The 21952-nt window shown below is 43.2% G+C and overlaps 1 protein-coding gene and 2 non-coding genes across 8 annotated transcripts; all 3 read left to right on the plus strand.

Moving 5' to 3' along the window:
- The first annotated feature begins 608 nt into the window (after positions 1 to 608).
- eif4g1a (eukaryotic translation initiation factor 4 gamma, 1a) lies at positions 609 to 21725 on the plus strand. Of its 6 annotated transcripts, XM_069157339.1 has the most exons (34): positions 609 to 1080; positions 3350 to 3476; positions 3567 to 3653; positions 3867 to 3899; positions 4692 to 4730; positions 5320 to 5340; positions 5664 to 5843; positions 6448 to 6547; positions 7490 to 7600; positions 9484 to 9635; positions 9881 to 9973; positions 10751 to 10826; positions 10916 to 12013; positions 12106 to 12194; positions 12372 to 12555; positions 13214 to 13347; positions 13522 to 13641; positions 13802 to 14194; positions 14439 to 14585; positions 14704 to 14940; positions 15153 to 15257; positions 15418 to 15720; positions 15886 to 16003; positions 16093 to 16195; positions 16721 to 17046; positions 17176 to 17294; positions 17390 to 17562; positions 17690 to 17815; positions 18554 to 18635; positions 18768 to 18866; positions 19042 to 19185; positions 19304 to 19385; positions 19597 to 19737; positions 20205 to 21725. In XM_069157339.1, the coding sequence occupies exons 2-34, from the start codon at positions 3402 to 3404 to the stop codon at positions 20384 to 20386; spliced, it is 5472 nt and encodes a 1823-aa protein (XP_069013440.1). In that variant the 5' UTR covers positions 609 to 1080; positions 3350 to 3401; the 3' UTR covers positions 20387 to 21725. The 6 variants fall into 6 exon arrangements, with proteins under 6 accessions (XP_069013440.1, XP_069013445.1, XP_069013442.1 ...); XM_069157344.1 differs by lacking the exon at positions 7490 to 7600; XM_069157341.1 differs by lacking the exon at positions 4692 to 4730.
- LOC138203301 (small nucleolar RNA SNORD66) lies at positions 14240 to 14319 on the plus strand. Its single transcript, XR_011178706.1, has one exon. It is a non-coding gene; the product is annotated as a small nucleolar RNA SNORD66 (small nucleolar RNA).
- LOC138203302 (small nucleolar RNA SNORD66) lies at positions 15005 to 15064 on the plus strand. The gene has a single exon (XR_011178707.1). It is a non-coding gene; the product is annotated as a small nucleolar RNA SNORD66 (small nucleolar RNA).
- Positions 21726 to 21952: the final 227 nt, after the last annotated feature.

The following is a 21952-nucleotide window of genomic DNA, read 5'->3' on the forward strand; positions in this document are numbered from 1 at the left end:
ACATGTCAACTTTTAACAGCTCTACCAAACTGAATTTTCTTGAACTTTTCAAAACATTTTCAAATGATCCACTATCTCACCAAAAATCTAAGATTAGAGAAGAAGAAGAAGAAAAAAAAAAAGAAAACTGATTTATGCACGAGAACTTTTCTCTTTTTCTTTTTTCCTTTACCACTAATCATCCCTCAGATTTATATTCTGTGTTGGCATAAAAAAATAAAAAAAATAAGCTGGATATAAAGTAGTTTAAACTACATCCACATTCAGCAGCTACAAGAGTAACATGCTGCTCACACACTGACGCTTCACTATTAATAATCGAATGATGTCACACTAACCAAACAATTACAACTTGTAATTATTTATTTTTTAATTTTTTTTTTTTTTAAATTTACTGTCTAAGTACCTTTTTTTCTTAAATAAAACACCCCCAAATTACCTTCCACCAATGAACAGCTAAACCTTCGATAAATTCGACGGCCGTGCCCCGATCAAACGAGCCCCCCCCCCCCTCCCCCCCACCACCACCAGCTACCTCCCGTGTCACATGACCAAGGAAATGGCATCGCGTTTTAATTTCCCCGGAAGTTACCCATGCGACTTCGAGGCGCACCGGTATGCTGCACACGGCAGAAACATCGCACTATGGCCTCGCGCTGAGTCTCCTCACACGACAGCTGTGCACACACCTAAACCGGCAATCCGTCACCATCGACGCCTTGATCATGGACCCCCGGTCCAGAGGCTTTTATCGGGGCCATCGGAGTTGTCAATAGTACTCCCGAAGTACGATATTATTTGATTTTGTGAGCGCTGTCACTCGTGCACGCCGCGGGGATTTAAACCGAAGTGACAGCTGCAGAGCTCCGACTGCCGGTTCAAGCTAACGAGCTTTAGCCGAGAAGGGCATCACTTTTTTTTTTTTTATTTTTCCTCGCTGGAGTAAAAAAATAAAATAAAATAAAATAAAAAAAAAAAAGAAGCGACAACACCGCTGCTTTCAACACCCCCCGGAGGACTGATCAGAGGCTCGACTCCCCGAGTTTCCACCTTTTACAACACAGCCGCTCGTGATTCCTGGTAAGAATAAAAACTTGGCTTCGGGTTTTTTTTTTTTTTTTTTTTTTTTTGTCAAAGGCATCCATGCTAGCGGCTAGCAGCTAGCAGGCCCCTGCCGGCTGTTAGTCCACTTTAATCCTCCCCGGAGCACGAAAACGGGTAAAAAAAACAAAACCCCAACAAACAAACAAACCCCATTTTGATGTGAGTGTTTAATGTCCGTTCAGCGGCTGCTTGTTCCTTCTTTAAGAGTCGTTTATCTGAGATGACCGACGACCGTTTGGTCTCCTTTCATCGGTGCGCTGCGCGAGGTAACGGTTGTTAGCACGGGAGCTAACTCGGCTAACTGGTTCAAAAAAGCGATTTGTCCGAGACCCGAGACCCGCTCCTTCATGACTTTAAACCCGATCTTATTCGCCCGGTGTTCTCCCCCCCCCCTCCCCCCTCCCCCCGGGACGGCGGTGGATCCCGAGGCCGGTGGGTGTGCTGTGATGTCGGGAGGAGCTCCGGGCCTGTGATTAAGTACCAGCTCCTCGCGCAGGACGCGGCTAACCACCGCTAGCTCCGCTGTGACTTCACCTCGACACCGAGCAGCGGGCTGTTTTCTGATCTTGTTAGTTGTTCGGGCGTCAGCGCTTCAGCCGTCGCGGTGAACCTGTGAACCCGCCCGACGTGGGGGAGGGGGGGGCTCCCCGTGTGCGCGGAGGTGACCCGCGGCCTCTTCGGCCACGTCGCGTAGTCAAAATACCTGCGATAAGCGGGACACGTAACGTTAGCCGGCGGTTGGCTAACGGTTTAAACCCACTTCGGCGCTTGTCCCGCTAGCGGGCCGATAAAAAAATGTTTTATTTAAATTTTTATTTGTCTCGTATCTTTTGACCGCATCCCTCCCAGAGGACCTGTCGTGGTTTTAATCACAGACCGTAAAGCCGGTAAGCCGTCGCTACTCGTACGGCAGCATTGTGCGTCGGTGCCCTGTCTAAATGAAGCATGGCACTAGCTAGCAGCTAACGATAGTTCCTCTGTCAGCAGGTGGATGTTGTGTGACACGTCTGCGTGAAGTGTTTATTAGTTGTTTTTTTATTTTTCTTGATCAATTCCAGCTTGTTCCTTTTACTAGTTTCTGCACCATCACGGTCACAACAGTCTTTTTTTTTTTTTTTTTTTTTTTTTTTAACCCCCCCGGCGAGACAACTCCACTGAAATGGACACCGCTGTGTGAATGTGTTATTTGCACTGTGTTAACACAGTGAATGAACTTTGACCTGAGGTATCCATTTTCTTAAATTCACTCAAAAACCGGACCAGTCCGAGTGATCTGGCGGCACACGTGTTTAAAGCTTGTAGGAGGGTTGTTTTTTTTTTAATATCCATCACAGACATTATTCTACTGAAATGAAAGAGGGGTTGTTATTTTTTTGGACGGAGGATAATGAGTCCATTACAAAATGTTTTGAGCAACAGATCTTTGTGGGATAATGACAGTAAGAGTTCATAAGACCTAAAGCATGAGCAGTTCCATATGAGCAAGATTTTGGGAGGTGGTGTTATCATAGGCGAAACCACAGACCACACCCTCCCTGCTTGGTTAGATGTTGCCACACTAAAGGTTCATGTCTTCATGCAGTGCTGTGTGATAATGAAAACTGTGGGGATGCAATTATATAATTTTTTTTAAAAAGAAGATGTGCTATGACATTGTTTTGTGTTCAAAATCTATTTTTAGCTGAATGCAATTGATTGCAAGTAGTGCTAATACAACTTAATTTATGAACTCCTTTAGTTGGCTTACAGGTTTATCATTTTGACGTGTACTATAATAGTCAATATTTTTTGCAATAAACAGAGTCCAAAAAGAAAAGGCTCGATCTGTTCTGGGTTTTCCGTTAATATATCCACGTATTCTAAAATGTGGGTTTTCAGTTTCCATCCATTTTGTACATCCTTCTGAGCTTCTCTCTTAAGGATAACATAAACAATATCCAGCCCGTCTTTGTTGTTCTAGATTGTACATTTAAAAACCTTTTTTTTTTTTTGTCCACTCCTTATTTATACCAACTCGCTAGCCAACCTACTTCTTCCTTATACTCTGTCGCATGAGCTTAATAGTGGAAAATGTGCAGTAACGGAGTGTAATTAACACATAACAATACACATAAATACGATTGTCATGGTGATGACATTCTCTCTGCTAAGTAGTAATCAACAAATAATCAAAGTATTTAATAGATATTTTAGTAAATTTGCTCCTTACAGTTATTTCGACGTTTGTTGCTCCTCTCCTCCTCAGAAAGGCTGGCAACACACCGCCACCCTGATGCAGACCCATAGCAGAACGTGAAATGAACAAACCACCACAGCCTATAACGGGACCCACCTCTGTCCCAAACCCAGCCCCTTCCCCTGGATTGACACAGGTGAGACTCACTGACTAACGTCAACTCTACGTTTTAGTAGATTTGGAGTTTGGTAACATCCGTTTTCCTCCCATTTCCTCCTCTCTCAAGGCTGCCTACGGCCCTGGACAGCCCACTTCTCTTGTTTTTGCCACCCCTCCACCTCCACAAATGAACTCTGCACCACAGCCAAGACAGGTATTATTCACAGCATGATTTGTTTTCTCTCAGTTTTTGCTTTCAGTGTCTTAGTATGGGATATGTATGAGAACGCTTTCTTTCCCCCTTGTAGTTTTCTGACACGGCTTCTCCGGCTATGAGGCTTTGGCTAAATGTGTGTTATCTCCTGTTTGCCATCTTTCTCCTTAACGTCAATCTTGACTTCTTTCCTCTCTTCTGATGTCCTCCCAGTTTGCTGCAGGGCCCCGTACCTTACACCAACAGGTACTAACACCCCTCTCTTTTTCATTTATCCCCTCTCTCCATAGGTTAATGCATGCTTTCAAATCTAATGTTGTAATGTTGTAGAATTAAATGAGAACACTGTAGATTTATTAGTGTTAACTTTTCCCGAGGTTGACTAATATTGAATCTCACCAGCTCATTCCAGAAATGCGTATTTCTCCATAGCAAGTTGCCATTGCAAGTTGATAAGTCTCCATTTTTTAAAAGCTGAATTTATCTGGGACTTATTTGTTTTTTATTCATCCCTACATGCCCGCAGCTTTTTTACCCCATACTTCGCTGCATTTAAAAGACATTGTCCCAAAACCAGCGTGATATGAAGAAATTACTGAGATTCACTGTAGTTTCATTCAAAGATCATTTATTTTTTTACATTCAAATCAAAATGAGAATTGGCTTTTTTGCCACCTCAAATTATCCTAACATACATTACCTGCAACGAGAACAATCTTAACTTCATTGCATGTCACACTGTGCAAGATGAGTTTAATACCATCTTGGTTTCAGTCTGTGTCAGACTGCATGATATCAATCTGACTCGTGTCAGATGAATGTCTGGTGAATCATATCGCTACGATGAAAAGTTAAAAAAGAAAAAGTTGAGAGCAGAGGCGTGTCATCAGTTTGTGTCAACCATCTGCGGCGCTCTTTGCATAAATGCAACACAACAAGGTTTTTTATTTGCCAGTGTAACACAAACTTTTTTCCTTTTGTCTCCGTCATTTTGTGTTTGTGTGTTTTTTCAAAAATGTTATGTGCAACATGCACCAGCCACTATACTCTGCATCAGTTCATGATGTCTTCCTATTGGTTGGTTTGTAGACATGTGATTGTCACACTGTAGGAATTTCGCCCTAAATCTCTTACACTGTGAATTTTGTTGCTGGCAATTTTTCGTCACCAAAGCTCCAAATTAGCTCTTTGTGGGCGTGTCTCTCAGTGCAATCTATCCCCCTATTTCTATTGATGATCACAGATTTGACCTCATTCCTCTCATGTCAGCTTGCGTCTCTGACAGCCCAAAAACGCACACTGAAAAGGGACATTGACGGGTTCAGCTTAATACCTGAATATTAAAGTGAATTGATCTTTGGTTACCTGCAGCATTTAATACCAGTGTCTGCATGCGCCTGCAGCCCTTAAACTGCTTCTTTATCCACTCAGAAGTGGGACCCGCAGAAGTAGAAGGGGGTCCTGGTTCTGTGCAGACCTGTACAGATTTGCATGTGCATCCATGCTTGTTTGATCTCAATGTTCATGGCTGCAAAATAGACTTCTGCCTCTCATAACTTCTTTCTTACACCTTGTAATTTCCTCTTTCCTCATTGTCTCTAGTCCTCATTCTCACCTTAATCTCACTCCCTCTCTTGCTCTCTGCTTATGTGTTGCGCGGCTGAAGGGTGGATACAGAGCGCTACAGGTAACAGCTTTTCTCTTCGTCCCTCTCCTCCTAACTTGGGCTAACCTCAGTGTGGCAGGTAGACATGACTTTCTGTACAGTTTAGACTCCATGTTACCCAGAAACTGAACTTTCTGTACACATTAACAGTTGCTAAGAGTGCATTGCTTCCAGCTGATGTAGGAATGTGTTCAACTGCACGCACGCACACAAGCAAAAATGCTGCAACATTTTAACACGTAGGTTAGGACTGCCACAGTTGAGACACTATGTGCACCCTCGGAGTTTTCTCCTGTTAATGACACATTCTTCTTTCCCTTCATTCCCCCTCATCTGTTCTCCAGAACTATTATCAGAACCGACCCACCATGGCCACCAGTGCTCCGAGGGTACAGACCAGTAGTGGCCCTCGGCCTGTTGGACCGACTCACGTCTACCCACCCAGCTCCCAGATGATGATGATTTCCCAGCAGCAGCTGCCTTTCGCTGGCTCTCCTCAGGGTTACTTCATCCCCCCTGGACAGGTTGGTGCACATGTATTACTGCTCTACCCAGCAACCCGCTCACATAGTACTGAGTGTATACTGGCTCAAATACAAGACAGTATAAGACATTTGTTTTAACAACTGCCGATATTCTCTTTTAAATAGGCTACTACCTGCTTTGACACAGTGAGTTTATTACAGTGAGTTATAGATTGTTTGTAAGGAAGGCACGCAAATTTCTACATGTCATTTTGTGGGCTGTTTTATAGAGATAATGTGATTTAACAAATTTTATGAAGCCCACTTTGACATCCAAGCTGTCTGATGGCTCATGTAAAATGCTTTGTTGCCAACAAATTCTTGTTGAAAGAGTGAAACGGAATTATCTTTCCTGCATTGAAGCGTTACTGCTCTCTCACAATATCACTATGGCAAGATCAAATAAATAATCATTCTGACTGCTTCTAAAAGTCTGACAAAAAATAAGTGAGGATGTGACTGATGAAGAATTTAAAAACCTGTTTGGGCAAGCTAAACAAATGTGCCAATAACTTTGTGTAGAAAAGGGTCATCTTATATCAGGGCCAGTATGGTGGCCAAGCTTTGCCATTTCAATTGTTTATTGTTTATTTTGGTTCTGCAGTACCGGGCCCCTTACATGCCTCCTACCCAGCAGTATCCTGTGACCAGCGGAACGGCAAGCTTCTACCCAGGAACGAGCCCTGCTGAATACCCCGGTTATGGTAAGGGTTTTCACCCAAGTCACCAAGCAAAACCACAAACATGATGTCACTCTAAATGGGTGAAATCTGAAACACTAAAATCCCAAAGAGATTTTAAGTTGGAGCTGTAGTTGAATCCATATGCTCACCTCTTTGTCCATAAGGTGGGCCTGTCGTGGTTTTGCTTGGCTGGTTGGTGCATATAATGTCTCTCTGGGTCAAAACACGGTTGTACGTGGTGAACTGCCAGTTGCATGTCGTCTGGCTTGTTTCTGCTTCGGCATGTGTTCTTTCTATCTGCAGTCTCACCTGACACTGCCTTACAGGTTCCATGAAATGGCTCTGAGACCACATTTTTCAAGTCTTGGGTGGAATTTAATGTTATCACTAATAAACATAAATGAGTTTTAACAGCAGGTAGAGGAAGGGACGGAAAGAGGAAAATGTAAAGCAAAAAGCTGGGCCACCACTGCACTTTTTAGGTGAAATTTATTTTAATTTTTTTTTTTTTTTTTTTTTTTTAAATGACACCCAAACACACCTCTGGCCTGTGTTACTGCTGCAAATGCTATTTTTCCTCAGGACAAATGTAGTCATATGGATTTATTTATTTTTTTTTAAATTTATGATGGACTTGGTGGGTGCAATTAAAACATCATATTGGATTGGCTTATACACACCCTCGAGTGCAAGATAATTCAGTGAACAAAACTTAATACGTTTCCAGGAAGTTGGGCAATTCAAAAGTTGCAATATATTGGCATGTAAAAATGAACTGCAGCCAGGAACACAAGGTAAGATTGCTGTAAAGGCATTGTTCATTTCATGGGACCTTCTTAACACCCTGCTTCCTCTGGATCCTCTCATTAACTCATTCTGCATCTGTCTCTTCCTGCCCTCTCTCCTTCTTTCCTCCCTCTCCCGTCCCTCACTCCCTTCCTCTCCTTTGCTGCGTTGGTTCAGAGCCCTCTCTTGCTGCGAGGGAGAGGCGGGGTGGTGGGGGGAGAGGGGGCGGGCGAGAGAACGGCCGTCTCTCTCTCCACGGTGCTTCTCTCACCTCCCAGCGCTACCCCGGTGAGTAGTGTGTGTGCTTGTGTGGTGGTCAGCAGGCTTCAGTGGCAACAATCTCGGTGGCACTTCCTGTTTCTAATCGTGTTGTAAATGTTTTTGTTTTGGCAACACGCGCGTACGATTTCACGCTCGGATGGTCCTCAGTGTGTTGGTCACATACGTAAAATAATGGGAATTGAATTGTAATTGAAAAAAACAATCATAGGACGCACACAGAAAAGAAAAATGTCTTTAAATATTTTTAATAGAGTAGTGAAACCTTACCAGAATAATGGAAAACATGCCCTGGAGAATATCAGAAAAGTTGTATAATCATGGTAATAATCTAAGTAATGAAAAATTTGAAATAGAATTTAGTCACGTGTTAATATATGGCTCGATGTCTTTTCATCTGCAAATGACCAAACCTTCACTTATTGGGCTCCAAATGTTTCTACCTTTTGATGTTTCACGTGTTTCAGATTTGTTTTAAGTTCTGTTTTTAATGTGATGAAATAATACATTTCGCAATTTATAGTCATGAACCATGAAGTAAGTTGGCAGACTCTATTTACTACAGGACTCTTTAACATGCTGCCTCTGTTCGACTTTCACAGTCTGGATGTGAAGGTTGTTGCTCCTACGGCCTGACAGCAAAACAAAAGTGGTTCAGGTCCATTAATCATGACAAAGTCAGATACATAAATCCATATAAACAAGATAAAGCAAGAGAAGGAAGCTAACATAAATGTAACAATCCACATACAGAAACAACATATATTAAAACACACAGATGATACATGTTTAAAATTTAAAAAAAATAAATATATATATTTCATTTGAAATCCACCGAAAAAAAAGTCTTGTCTTTTTAAAGGTTAATTTACCCTTAGATATCTAATCTTTCCCAGACTCAGAGATATGACCAGACATGACGTAGTGGTGACACTGGAAAGCACAACACATAATTAAACCCGCAAATTAGTTCATGTACGAGGGGCAATCAGAAAGTTCAGAGACTGCTCCTGTGGCGCACAAATAGAGCGCAGAACAGATGCACAGAGAGCAGGGGGAAGCAATAATTTTCAGAAGTACTCCAAGATGCATCACTTGATCAACATCAGCATCTGTTACATGCATTTTTGCGAGCAGTGATGTGTGTGCATTGGCGACTTAAGCAGAGACTGCACATCAAACTTTGTGTCAAACTCAAAAATGCTTTAGAACGCCTTTCCAATGAAGCCTTGAGTCTGGCTTTTGATTGGCGTTCACATTTCAAAAGGGGCAGCATTTCACTGTCCAAGACAGAAAAAACACGAGTGAAGTCAGGAGCGACCAGGCGGGATATCTTCGCTGGGTTGTGCACCGTGAATTCATCCCCCAGGGTCAGACTGTCAACACAGAGGTCTATTGTGACGTTCTGAGGCGTCTGAGGGAAAATATTCAGTGCAGACAACCTGAACTGTGGCGCAATGGCACTTGGGATTTCTAGCATGTCAGCCCCGCCTGCTCAACAACACTCGGACTTGGGATACTTACTCGCGCGCAACATGAGCTGTCTCTGCACCTCTTGATTGCTCCTCGTATGTAATGTACATTTTTACATCCACAAGTTTATACTTGTCCTGACATGGTCTGTGTTTGGTTTTTGTGTGTGTGCAAGGAAATCTTTAAAGTTGCACCTTGAAATGCTTTTTACAACAAATACATCCACATATCCCACAAACTACCTTTCAGGGTTTTCTTGGGGGAAAAAAAATTGCAAATACAGCATTTGTGATTATAACCATGTGAAAAATAAAATCTTGGGAATCCAAACTGAATTTTATTTTGGTGTTTCACTTCGGTATTTTCTTTTTGTTCATGTTTTTTTTTTTTTCCTTTTTCCTTTCACTCTAACTTTACAGCAGGAGCGTACTATCCAGCTCAGCCACAGTACTCTCCGTCTGTCCAGCCTGCACAGGTCATGATCAACCCCGCCCAGCAACAGCAACAAGCCCCGCCCCCTCAGCAACCACCTGCACAGTCACAAGGCCCACCAAAGAGGGAACGCAAACCGGTAGTGTGTCCCAACAAAAGGGCAGCGGACCTCTTGTCTGAGGTCAAAAAAAAATTGAATGGAGAGACAGTGTATTGTGTGTTGAATGTGGAACTTTCCCTTTTAGCTGAAAATAACAATAGTTTTTGTCATGATAGGTGGCAGCTATAGATCAGAGTTGACAGGATAGTTACATACTGTTTGTATTATAATGTTGGACACATGTTTTGAGGAAACGTGACCAATATTTGTCCTTTCTCCGATAGATAAGAATACGAGACCCCAACCAGGGCGGCCGTGATATCACAGAGGAGATCATGTCTGGTGGAAGGTCCACCACCACACCGACCCCCCCACAGGTAAGGGTTTGTTACTTCTGAATGACGAGGTTGTACTGACTGATTTAAACTCTGTCTCTAAGCAAAAATGGTTGCGTGTATAGATATTTCTCATTTATTGTTTTACTGATTACAAGTAATCATACCACATAATTGTGTTACTCAAGGATTAAATATATAGTTTTCCTTATCTTGTAAATCTAAAGTGCTGTCAGCTGTTCTGTACTGAGTTATGGTACTTTATGTGTTAATGTCAATTAAAAGCACAGTTAAGGACAGAAACTGGTGAAACTCAGGTCGTAAAACATTTCATGAGGCTTTCCTGGTATTTATTTTGTCTTCACCCGTTGTCAGTTTGTACAGTTGAATAACATGTTAGAGAAAAAAACATAAATCCATTTTGTAAGAAAGTAAACATTTGAGTTGGTTTGTATGAACCAAGTACACATTGTTGGAAAACAAGCAAAGCACCTCATTGGATTTCTTTAGATGCCATTGTCCTGACTTGTTTATTTTTCACAGAGGTGATTGCATGCTTTCAAGCCCAATACAAAGCCAAAGCAAATATCCAGAAATATGCACTGATGTTATGAGCTGTGGTTACAATTTTAGGCTAGTTATTTTTGGATGCCGAGAAAATCAAGTAAAATATCAGAGACACTTTTTAAATACAGTTTGTTAACAGTACACATTACATCCGGAATGTGTGTAGATGTTTCTAATTAACAGACAATGTGGTGTTTTTCCATTTTAATCAATGACTATACAACAGTCCTAACCAATGCTGTGTGTTTGTAGGCCTCCATAACAGATGTAAGTCCTGCACAGACCAATGGTGAAGTCGTACCGCCTGTCACTACAGTGACAAGAAGAGGTGAGCACATTTTCTCAGTTTTTGGTCTGTTAAAAAAATGCGTGATGGCTGTATTCCATAGTTTCCTCATTGTATGATTCTTTGTCTAGATGAAAACATGGAGCTCCCTTCTAGCGCTGAAAGCCCTCCACTTCCTGCTCCAGCAAATGCAGAGCCTGTGGTGGAGGCCAAACAGGAAATGGACAGCCAAATGGCACCGCCGATTGAGGTGGCTGCACAATCTGCAGTCCCTACAACTGCTACTGAGGTGCCATCCCCGTTGATGAAGGACCTGCAGCAGTCTCCTCCTTCCCTCCCTGCAGGAACAACATCCACTACTCCGGCTGTGGCTGAAAATAAAGTCAGTGCTAACGTTGGCGACACTGTAGATGCTCCTGTCAGACCTTCAGCGTCATTAGCAGCACCAAAGCCACCTATGAAAACGGAGGAACCAGAGGTTGCTCCAGCTCCAGCTGTGAAGGCGCCAGAAAAGGAAGAAACAAAACCAGAGGAGGTGAAGAAATTAGAAAAAGAAGAGCCGGTGGCCAGCACTAAGTTGGAGCCTGCAGCTGAGGTTGCAGCCCCACTTATACCTATTGACGTGGCAAAAGAAGAAACGACTACAGAGACAGTAACTGAAGTCACCCAGCCTCCACTGTCTGTGCAAGAACCTGCTGCTCCACAGACCCAGAATGCTGAGCTGAGCTCCGAACCTGAAGCCACACAAGTGGAAATCACAGAGCCTCTTCTCTCCAATGGCCTTCCTCAGGAGACTGAAGAACTGTCTGAGGACATGACTTTTTCAAACACTACACCGCAAGACAAGCCAGACGCTTCTCAATCTCAGGAATCCAAACTGGTGGCTAAAACAGCAACATCAGCCCAGGAGGAAGAGGAAGAGGAGGAGGAGGAGCAAGAGGAAGAGGAGCGAGAGGAAGAGGAGCGAGAGGAAGAGGAGCGAGAGGAGGAGGTGCGAGAGGAGGAGGTGCGAGAGGAGGAGGTGCAAGAGAAGCAAGAGAAACAAGAAGAACAAGAGGAACAAGAGGAGCAGGAGAAAGAGGAGGAGGAGGAGAAAGAAGAGGAGGAGGAGGAAGAGGAGGAGGAGGAGGAGGAGAAAGAGGAGAATGAGGAAGATTGTAAGAAGAAAACCGAGGAAGCCCCTCTCCCTCCTCCCTCTGTTAGCTGCCCAGAGGAATCTACTATGCAAGGTACGGTGGAGATGTTTCCTACTTGCATTTAACACGTGTCCTGTTGGTTCTACGTGAGATTTTAATGTGAACTCTTTATCCTTCCATTGAAGCTGCTACATCTGTGCCAAAGAAGAGGAAGAACATGAAAGAGTTCAACAAGAAGGAGGCCATTGGAGACCTCCTGGATGCCTTCACAGAGGTGTGTATTAGTTCAGATGACAAGAGTCATTGTAGCACAGGGAAAGTCCCTGTGCTGCAATGACTCTGTGTAAGAGCAGTTTCAGCTATATCAACAATATTTGTGAAGATGTCTAGACTCAAAACGTTACTTTCTCTGGGGTGTAGATTATTATAACGCTTCTCTTCCTGTTTGCAGGAGCAGGGTGCCAAGCCTGTTTCTGAACCCTCGTCCACTCCGGCCAACCCCCCAGCTCCAGCTGAACCTCCCGCTGAAGTGGCAGATGAGACCTGGGAGGAGAGAGAGGACAAGCAGAATGCAAAGCCTGACAGGCCTAAAGCCACAACTGAGCCAACTGAGCAGAAATACCAGTACAAAGAAGGTAAGTTACGGTTTTGTGCCGTTACATTGTAACAGTTGTTATTGGGCTGTTCACCTGTAGACACTGTATGTTGATGATGTAATGATTATGCAAAGTTCATATACAACTCGTCATATTAAGACTAAATCTATGTAACATTTTATTAAATAATCCTAACACCTTTACTGTCGTCAGACCAACATTGTTATTTTTTTTCCAGTGAATATGAATCATTTTTTTTCTGTTATAGCTTAGAGATATTTTCTTAAAAATAATTAAGATGGAGTGAAGGTACACTCATGCACTTTTCTAATCGACTGAATCAAGTATTTGGTCAACTTATGCTGCCTACACCCATTGTAGTGCCTTGTTATTTACTTAGTAAAATCATGGATAAATTCAGTTTCACTATACATGAGCGTAATTTTGAATCTTTGCTCACCTATAGATGGCTTTGAGATTTAGATCGTTAATGCTTAAAGACAACTGCTTTGCAGGGTGGAATAACGGGCTATTTAGATTATAGAGCAGATCCATCCATCAATATTTTCAAGCATCCTGTCGTCCAATTAAAGACAAATTTCCCTGTCATCATACATGGTACAGAGCTGTCCTAACTTGAGTTTTAAGGATGTACATTTAATCCCCTGCATTCACACCTCTCTCGTACCTTCCTCAGAACAATGGAAGCCAATAAACCCAGAGGATAAAAAGCAGTACGACCGGGATTTCCTGCTGGGCTTCCAGTTCATCAGCGCCAGTCTGAACAAACCCGAGGGCCTGCCTCTCATCAGTGAGGTGGTCTTGGACAAGGTGGGTGTTCTTTAGCTTCACTAAAAAAAAGAAATACTTAAAAGCGCCTTACTTTACTTAATTTAATGCCCTCATAATTCGTTTTTGAATATATCATGCAGCTTATGGAGGAACATGCTTTCATGGCATTGTTTTAAAATTTTGTGTGAGCACATTTTACCTTTTAAACTTCAGGTGAACAAGACTCCACTGCGGCCTGCTGACCCGGCTCGACTGATGAATGTTGGTCCTGATTTTACTCCGTCATATTTGGGGAATCTTGGGAGCAGATCAGTGGGAGGACCACGAGGCCCGGTAAATTAATTTCTCTCTTTTTTAGGGTAGTTTCTTATTAAAGGAAATTCTCGTCCCTTTTTCATAAGCAGAGTTATGTAATAATCGTAATTCAACTTTTTGTTAATTGTTTCTTTCCTCTAATTTGTCTAAATATGCAAACCTTTCCCCCTCCTTTTAGCCCCCTGGCCCCCGTCGCTCCCAGCAGGGTCAGCGGAAAGAGCCCAGGAAAATCATCATCAGCAGCATGTCCCTCAACGACGACGTGCAGCTCAACAAGGCCGAGAAGGCCTGGAAGCCTTCTGTGAAGAAGTCCACACGCAGCCGTGCCGCGGAGGAAGTCGAAGTAGACGACACCGAGCAGGGCAAGACTCAAGAGCTGTTCAAGCGTCTGCGCAGCATCCTCAACAAGCTCACACCGCAGAAGTTCCAGGAGCTGATGAAGCAGGTGACGGAGCTGACGATAGACACGGAGGAGAGGCTGAAGGGAACCATCGACCTCATCTTCGAGAAGGCCATCTCAGAACCCAACTTCTCTGTGGCCTACGCCAACATGTGCCGCTGCCTTCTGGGGGTAGGTCCTGTGAATATGTCTGAATTTTGTTGGTTTTTTCATGTGCTCCAATGATGACCAATGATTTTTTTGGCCACGTGTCTGGGCCACTGAAATATCATGATGGTATTGAGGAACTGAAGGAGCCCACTTTCAAATGATCACGAAAATATTTTTAATATAAAGTACTTGTTCCATATGAATACTGCTGAGGGAAAGACCTGCATTAAAATTCCCCATTATATTCAATGTTGTCCTCCTCCAGTTGAAAGTCCCCACCACAGACAAACCAGGACTGACTGTGAACTTCCGCAAACTGCTGCTCAACCGCTGCCAGAAAGAGTTTGAGAAGGACCAAGACGATGACGAGTTGTTTGACAAAAAGCAGAAAGAGCTGGAGGCTTCCAAAGATGTAAGATATGTTTTGGGTTTTCTTCTGTTACTATTAAAACCAACACTTCCTCTTCAGACTAAGCTGACCCCTTGAATACAACACTAAGCACAAACACCTTTTTGTCATCTGTTCTCAGGACGAAGAGCGTGAGCGCTTGAGGGTGGAGCTGGTGGACGGCAGAGATCAGGCTCGACGCCGCTCGCTCGGTAATATCAAGTTCATCGGTGAACTCTTCAAGCTGAAGATGCTGACAGAAGCCATCATGCACGACTGTGTCGTGAAACTGCTGAAGAATCACGATGAAGAGTCTCTCGAGTGTCTTTGCAGACTGCTCTCCACTATTGGCAAAGACCTGGACTTTGAGAAGGCCAAGGTGAGTACAGCATTAACACAGATGGAAGTCAATGATGTTCATAAACATCTGCACATTAAATTGTCTCCCGTGATGACTTTAATTTTTGTGCCACGTGTCTGGACCACTGAATATTAGTGATGAGTGACAGATCTCTATGTAAAACAATATTATTCATGTGCACCTCATCATTTTATAGTCATCGCTCATAAAAGTCTTTCTTCTCTCTGTAGCCTCGCATGGATCAGTATTTCGCTCAGATGGACAAGATCATCAAAGAGAAAAAGACTTCATCCAGAATCCGCTTCATGCTGCAAGATGTGTTGGACCTCAGAAGGGTAAATATGACTTCATCCACAACCGTATGCAGCAATAATGAGCTGACAAGCATTTATATAGTATTCCTTTTATTGTGTCTGGATTCAGTCACATTAGAATCCTATATATTGTTGTGAAACGACTGGTGCTGGAATGTTTTGGATTGTCTTCCATCCACAGTGTAACTGGGTGCCTCGTAGAGGAGACCAGGGCCCGAAAACGATTGACCAGATCCACAAGGAGGCAGAGATGGAGGAGCACAGGGAACAGATCAAAGTCCAGCAGCAGCTCCTGTCAAAGAAGGAAGGCGGCGGCGGCGGCGGAGGAGGAGGAGGCGGAGGCAGGATGGGAGGCAACATGGGGGGCCGAGGCCCTCACACACCAGGCAGCCGGATCAGCGTGCCTCAGGACGAGGGGTGGAACACGGTGCCCATCTCCAAGAACAGACCCATCGACACCACCCGCCTCAGCAAGATTACAAAGGTACTTGAATTTGGTTGCTTTTAATTCTGCCGTGTTTTTTAGTTGCACAATAAGTAATTGTCTGAGTCTCGCGTACTTATTCTGACCAAGACTCTTCAGTACTAAATTGTTTTTAACCAAATTATGTCAGATGTTGATGTATGTACCGTGTTGGTTTCCCTTAAGCCCGGCGCTCTGGACTTCAACAATCAGCTGTTGGCTCCAGGTGGCAAAGGCATGTGGGGCAGCTGGGGAAAAGGCAGCAGTGGAGGAAGTGGAGCTAAACCAGCGAGCGGAGAGCAGGGTAAAACACCTTCTTCTGAAAGACAGTGTGACTTTAGTGGTTGTTGCAGTGGCTTGGTTCCTAACTTATCCCTTCGCTTGTCTTTTCAGACTCCGGGCGTCCAGCGACCAGCACGCTCAACCGCTTCTCAGCCCTGCAGCAGTCTGGTTCGTTGTTGTCGACATCAGACTCTGATCGCAGAGTTCCTCAGAGGTATTCACAAGCTGCGGATATTTTCTTACTGTCATTCTGCTTTAATGCTGTTTTTTTTTTTCCGTGCTGCTTCACTTTTTTTTTTTTTTTTAGCAAATGTGTTTTTTTTTTTTTGTTTTTTTTTTTTTATATACATGTTCATCCATCCTTAGATGATAAAAAATACTCCTGTTATACATGTTTCCATTGACACTGCATGTATACATGCTTTAAATTTGCAGCTGCAGTCCAGACAGCTTCTTGATTTATGTTGTTTTCATATAAATTGGTAAAGCCAGGAAATTTGCCAACATTTTGAGTTTTGGAGTTAAATTTGCATCACTGATTCAGGAAAACCTTCAAAAAGATCACAGGATGCACTCTGTAAACATTTTGCCAGCGCTCGTCTGATTATGACACTTCCTTGCTACTCAAATGTACTTATTACATTAAGAGCATGTGCATATATTCGGTGATCAGTTTGAGATCAGATTTTATTGCACAGTATGATAAATAAACCTCTTTTGTGTCACTTATTATCTTGAGGTCGAGTTCCAGCCGTGAACGTGGGGGCGACAGGGATCGTTTTGACAGGTTCGATCGCAGCGAGGGACGGGAAGGAACCCAAATCACCAAGAGGAGCTTCAGCAGAGAGTCACAGGAGCGCGGTGGGAGGGGCGGAGACAGCCGAGCCGCCACCGAACCCGTGCGTCGTGTCGCCAGCATGACTGACGATCGTGACCGAGGAAGCAAAGACCGAGGAAGCAAAGACCGAGGAAGCCGGGACCGAGGAAGCCGGGACCGAGGAAGCCGGGACCGAGGAAGCCGGGACCGAGGAAGCCGGGACAGGGTTCCAAGCAAAGATCTCACAGGTATAAAGGAGCAAAAGTAAAGATTTAAAAGACAGAAGTTGTTGAAAGAATTATATGTATATTTATGAAATTACAACCCAGGAAGAAAGAACAATCTTCAACTTGTATTTTCCCCTTTTTTCTCTGCAGTCAAGTGTGAGAGCGCCTCCACTCCTCCTTCTCTCCCTAAACCTGCTTTGACTGAGGAGGAGGTGGAGAAGAAGTCGAAAGCCATCATAGAAGAATACCTCCACATCAATGACTTGAAGGTACGAACACCGGCGTCATGCACACTCGCGTGCACCAATGTACATGTATCACCAGATTTATTAGCGCTAACATCGTTCCTTTTGTCTTCCTGTAGGAGGCGCTGCAGTGTGTGTCAGAGCTCAACAGTGCCTCTCTGCTCTACGTGTTTGTGCGGAACGGCGTGGAGTCGACACTCGAGCGAAGCACCATTGCCAGGGAGCACATGGGCCTGTTGCTGCACCAGCTCTTGAAGGCAGGGACGTTGCCCGCACAGCAGTACTACAAAGGGTGAGCGTTTAACAGGGAAACCTTTTGCCGGGACTTTATTTTTTATTTTTTATTTTTTGAAGTAATGAAACGAAGGCTACATGTTAAAAGTGAGACTGAGTTCTGTTTTGTTTGTGTTCTGTTTTAGGATAGAAGAGATCCTGGAGGTAGCGGAAGACATGGCCATAGATATACCTCACATCTGGCTCTACCTGGCTGAACTTATTACCCCCATGCTCCATGAGGAAGGCATCCCTATGGGACAGCTCTTCAGGTGGGTGTTGGATGATAACAATAATAACTTTTAGACAAAGTGTGGACAAAAAGGAAATAGAATCAGGCAAGGCAGATAAAATGAGAATAAAGGCCGGAGGATGTAAGCACAGGGGAAAGTAATACAAATAAGATTAGCAAATAAATGAAAATGGTAAGCAGTGAACATGAAAAACACATCAAACATTTCCAAAAGCTTTCAAAAACAGAACAGTTTTGGGAAGTGTTTTAAATGACAGTGGAGACTTGATGTGTCGGGAGTTCAGCAGGTAGAGAGTTTTGCTAGCGGCGTGGCTCTAAAAGGAAATTCTCGATCACCCACAACCGTGACCTGAAAGTAATCAGGATGTGAGCAAAAATAGTTTAATTGAAGAAGTCTACTCAAGCTGAGGTCCTTTAGATTGAAGGTAAAGCCTGACGAGCATAAAAGACACGTCATCAATTTCTTTGAAAGCAGACTTGATGTCAGACACCTTCATCATCATCTCGTGATTTTCTTGTCTGTCATTCTGCTGTCGTCTCTTTAACTGTCGTGGTCTTCCTGAGAAAAATGTATGGACACATGTGATGACACAAATGTTACAGAATCACTCTCCTCACTGCAGTAACAAAGATGCCTGAATGTGACTGACAGAATTCCTTCTAAAACCAGGTTTAATAACAGCGGTAGTAAATAAACAGCTGAATAATATAGTTGAAATACAGCGGAAAGCTTCATGCAGTGCGCTTGTATCTTCAGGGAGATCTCGAAGCCTCTTGTGCCTCTGGGGAAGGCCGGCGTGCTGCTGGTGCAGATCCTCAAGTTGCTTTGCAAAGGAATGGTAAGAACATTTCTGAAAACAGCTGAGTGCACACTTTACAAGCTATTTGATGACATCATGTTGTACATTTAAAAAAACAAAAGAACAAAAAAAACAACTTTTTTTTTGTTTTGTTTTCTTTTTCTTTCTCAGACCTCTAACAAGGTCGGGGCTTTGTGGACAGAGGCTAGGCTCAGTTGGGATGATTTCCTGCCCAAGGATGACGACGTCAACAAGTTTGTCACTGATCAGGTAAGAAACAGACGTTCAGGTTTTAGACGTTCAAGCTCTCACGACCACTGAAAACAGACACTTTTATGTTCGTTTACTCTTTTAAAACGTTAGAAGGCTTTAAGGTTGAGGAGAAAACCACTGGTAATTAGCTGCTCGGGCGTGTCCTCACGCTTCTTAATGTGTGTTTTTGAAGAAAGTGGAATTCACCACGGGAGAGGAGACGGAGTCAGAGGAAGTCGATAAGAAGAAGATCCTCAGCGGAGAGGAGCTCGGCAAAAAGCTGGACAGACTCTTCCAGGACAAGGCCGACAACCAGCGGATCAGAGACTGGGTTGAGGTGTGTGACAGTCCGAGCCATGCAGCTGGTTTGACTTCGGACTAACCTAACGCAGGTTTTTTTTTTTTGTCAGCATAAAGGCTGCATGATCCTTATTTTTTTTTAAATTTATTTCTAGGCTAACTTGGACGAGCAGCAGACAGCTTCCAACCAGTTTGTGCGAGCCCTGATGACATCAGTGTGTCAGTGTGCCATCATATGTAAGTACGACTAGTACAGCATGTACAAGTTGGAGCCGTCTTCTAAAATTGTCCTTCCATCTCCTGCATCATCAAACACTCTTATTCATACAAACGCAAAACACAACACGTGATTCAATTTGCAGCTCAGGCAGTAAATCTGTTACGGCAGAAGAAGTTTCATCCAAAGCTCATGGTTTGTCTTTACGAGTGTCTTGACTCCTCGTTCCAGGCGACAACCCCTACAAGATGGACGCGTCGCAGATCAACGAGAGGGCCAGTCTGCTGCAGAGATACCTGTGCGACGAGCAGAAAGAACTGCAGGCCCTTTACGCCCTCCAGGCTCTGATGGTGCGCTTGGAGCAGCCTGCAAGTGAGTGTCCCGCTTATCACTTAACCTGAGTATTGTAGAACAGACAGAGGTGGATAAAATATACGCGTTTCCGCTTCCAAAGAAGGTTTTAGGAGTCTGTAAGGTTTTTTTTTTTTTTTTTCTCTCTCTCTCTCTTTCTCTCTATACTTAATTGCATGACTGCTTTTCAGAAGCTCAGATTTCAGTGAAGCATCAAGCCAGTTTGTTCTGGGAAAAGTGTTTCATGAGAGATTGTAGGGTTGGAAGAGAAAGACGCATCCTTAGTAATAATGTCTCAACACCTCTTGAGTGCTGACACTTGGTACTAATTGATATTTATCCCGCGAAGCTACTTTTTATTTTTTTTATTTTTTTTTTTTTTTAAACAAATATGCGGTTACGTTTTTTTTTTTTTTTTTTCCTCTGTCAAACTGTGGGTGAGGTGTCGATGCTTGCTCAGCACTGACCTCCTTGTTCGCTCTCTGCAGACCTGCTGCGGATGTTCTTCGACGCCCTTTACGACGAGGACGTCATTAAAGAGGAGGCCTTCTACAAATGGGAATCCAGCAAAGACGCTGCAGAGCAAACAGGCAAAGGTGTGGCGTTGAAGTCAGTCACCGCCTTCTTCACCTGGCTCCGCGAGGCAGAGGAGGAGTCTGACAAGGAGTAAGAAGCTGAACTGAAAGCTGGAGCCCCCTTTGGCGAGGCGGGGGCACTGCAGGCGTCCGTTGAGAGTCATGGACAACATTGCCAGAGAGGAAGACTCAAATCAATCCTCAATGAGGATAAATCTTTATTATTTTTTTTCTTTTCTTTGAGGGATGGACTCAGAAAACAATCATTTCTCTCTTCCCTCCCTCTCTTGCTTCCTCATTATTTCCCCACCTGCTTTACACAGCAAGTGTCCTCCATTAAATGAACTTGAAAAGCGATGCGGCAGGATTGCTGGTTTGATGAGGTGTGAAGTATCCCACATCACTACGAAACCTTCTTCTTTTTTTTTTGGTCACAGTAAAACAAACCAACGGGCTGCTTTTTCCTCGTTCTAGACAATTCTAATGCCCAACATCCTTCCCGATCTGCAGGAAGAGAGTGCAGGCCGTGTGGGTTCCCTGATCCGTGGGTATCATCATGCCATGATGTGTGTGTTCAATCCAGACACAGCTCTCAATGTCTTTGTCCTTTACTGGAGTGTGCAGCATGACTGAAGTGTGTTTCTATTAATGATACAGTGGACAAAACGTTCGTAGACAAAATGTACATGAACTAATCTTCATTTGATGAATTGAGTTTTTAAAAGCAAAGCGTGTCTATTTTCCTGTTTCCTACCATGAACTTGCAGAGGACAGAAACACAGAGGACTGGTATTGACCTTTGACCTTGACTACTAGGGGGTGGTCTTAATGCTTCCTCTAAGCCATCCTCTCCCATCGCTGGTAGAGAACCACACTGACTGACTCTTCATCTTTACCTCTTCTATACTTCAACCTGAGCTAGAGGACACTTAATGACCCAATCACCGTTAAAACTTGAAATCTACAGAAAATTGACTTGATAAAATATATAAAGGTTAAGAAAAAGAAAAAGAAAAAAAAAGACACAGAAATGATCCGAAAGCCTTTTCTACTTTTAAGTGGAAACTCATTTCAGGAGCGTTCTGTAAATATATAATAATAATGATAATAATAAAAAAAAAAAAAAAAAAAACCTTTTTTTTTTTTTTCAGTTTTATTTTTCAGAAACAATAAATTGCTGATGTAATTGCAGTGTCTCCTTTTACAGCAGAAACCACAGTTGTCCAGATGCAGAGAGGTGCTTTAGATAATCCATTGATTATTAGTTTTATTGGAATTTTGTAAATATTTTTTCTTTCTTTTCTTTTTTTTTTTTTTTCTTTTTTTTTTTTTTTGTCGCTTTCTTTATTTAAGAAATTATTGCTTCTTTTGCATCGGAAACTGGAAAGATGAGGTCACGGAACATTGCAAATAAAGGACTTATTAAGTTGCTGAGCAGTGTGAAACGTGTTGCATGATTTTTACGGTGGTACTGGGGTCTCTGACCTCATTATCCACATTGGTGCACGTGTGTGTCTGGATAAAGAGAAGCTGCGGGTCATCGCTGCCTCTCCCGCCTTCTGTGAATTGTAGCTGCCTTAAATCCCATACAGGTCAGTCAGCTGACAAAATAAATGATAGCTGCATTGTAATTTCATTTATTGTTTAGTATAAAATGTCCA

The sequence above is a fragment of the Embiotoca jacksoni genome, unplaced genomic scaffold, assembly GCF_022577435.1.
Source record: "Embiotoca jacksoni isolate LCO1_2020_lvr unplaced genomic scaffold, fEmbJac1.0.p SCAF_22, whole genome shotgun sequence".
Taxonomy (NCBI): Eukaryota; Metazoa; Chordata; class Actinopteri; family Embiotocidae; genus Embiotoca; species Embiotoca jacksoni.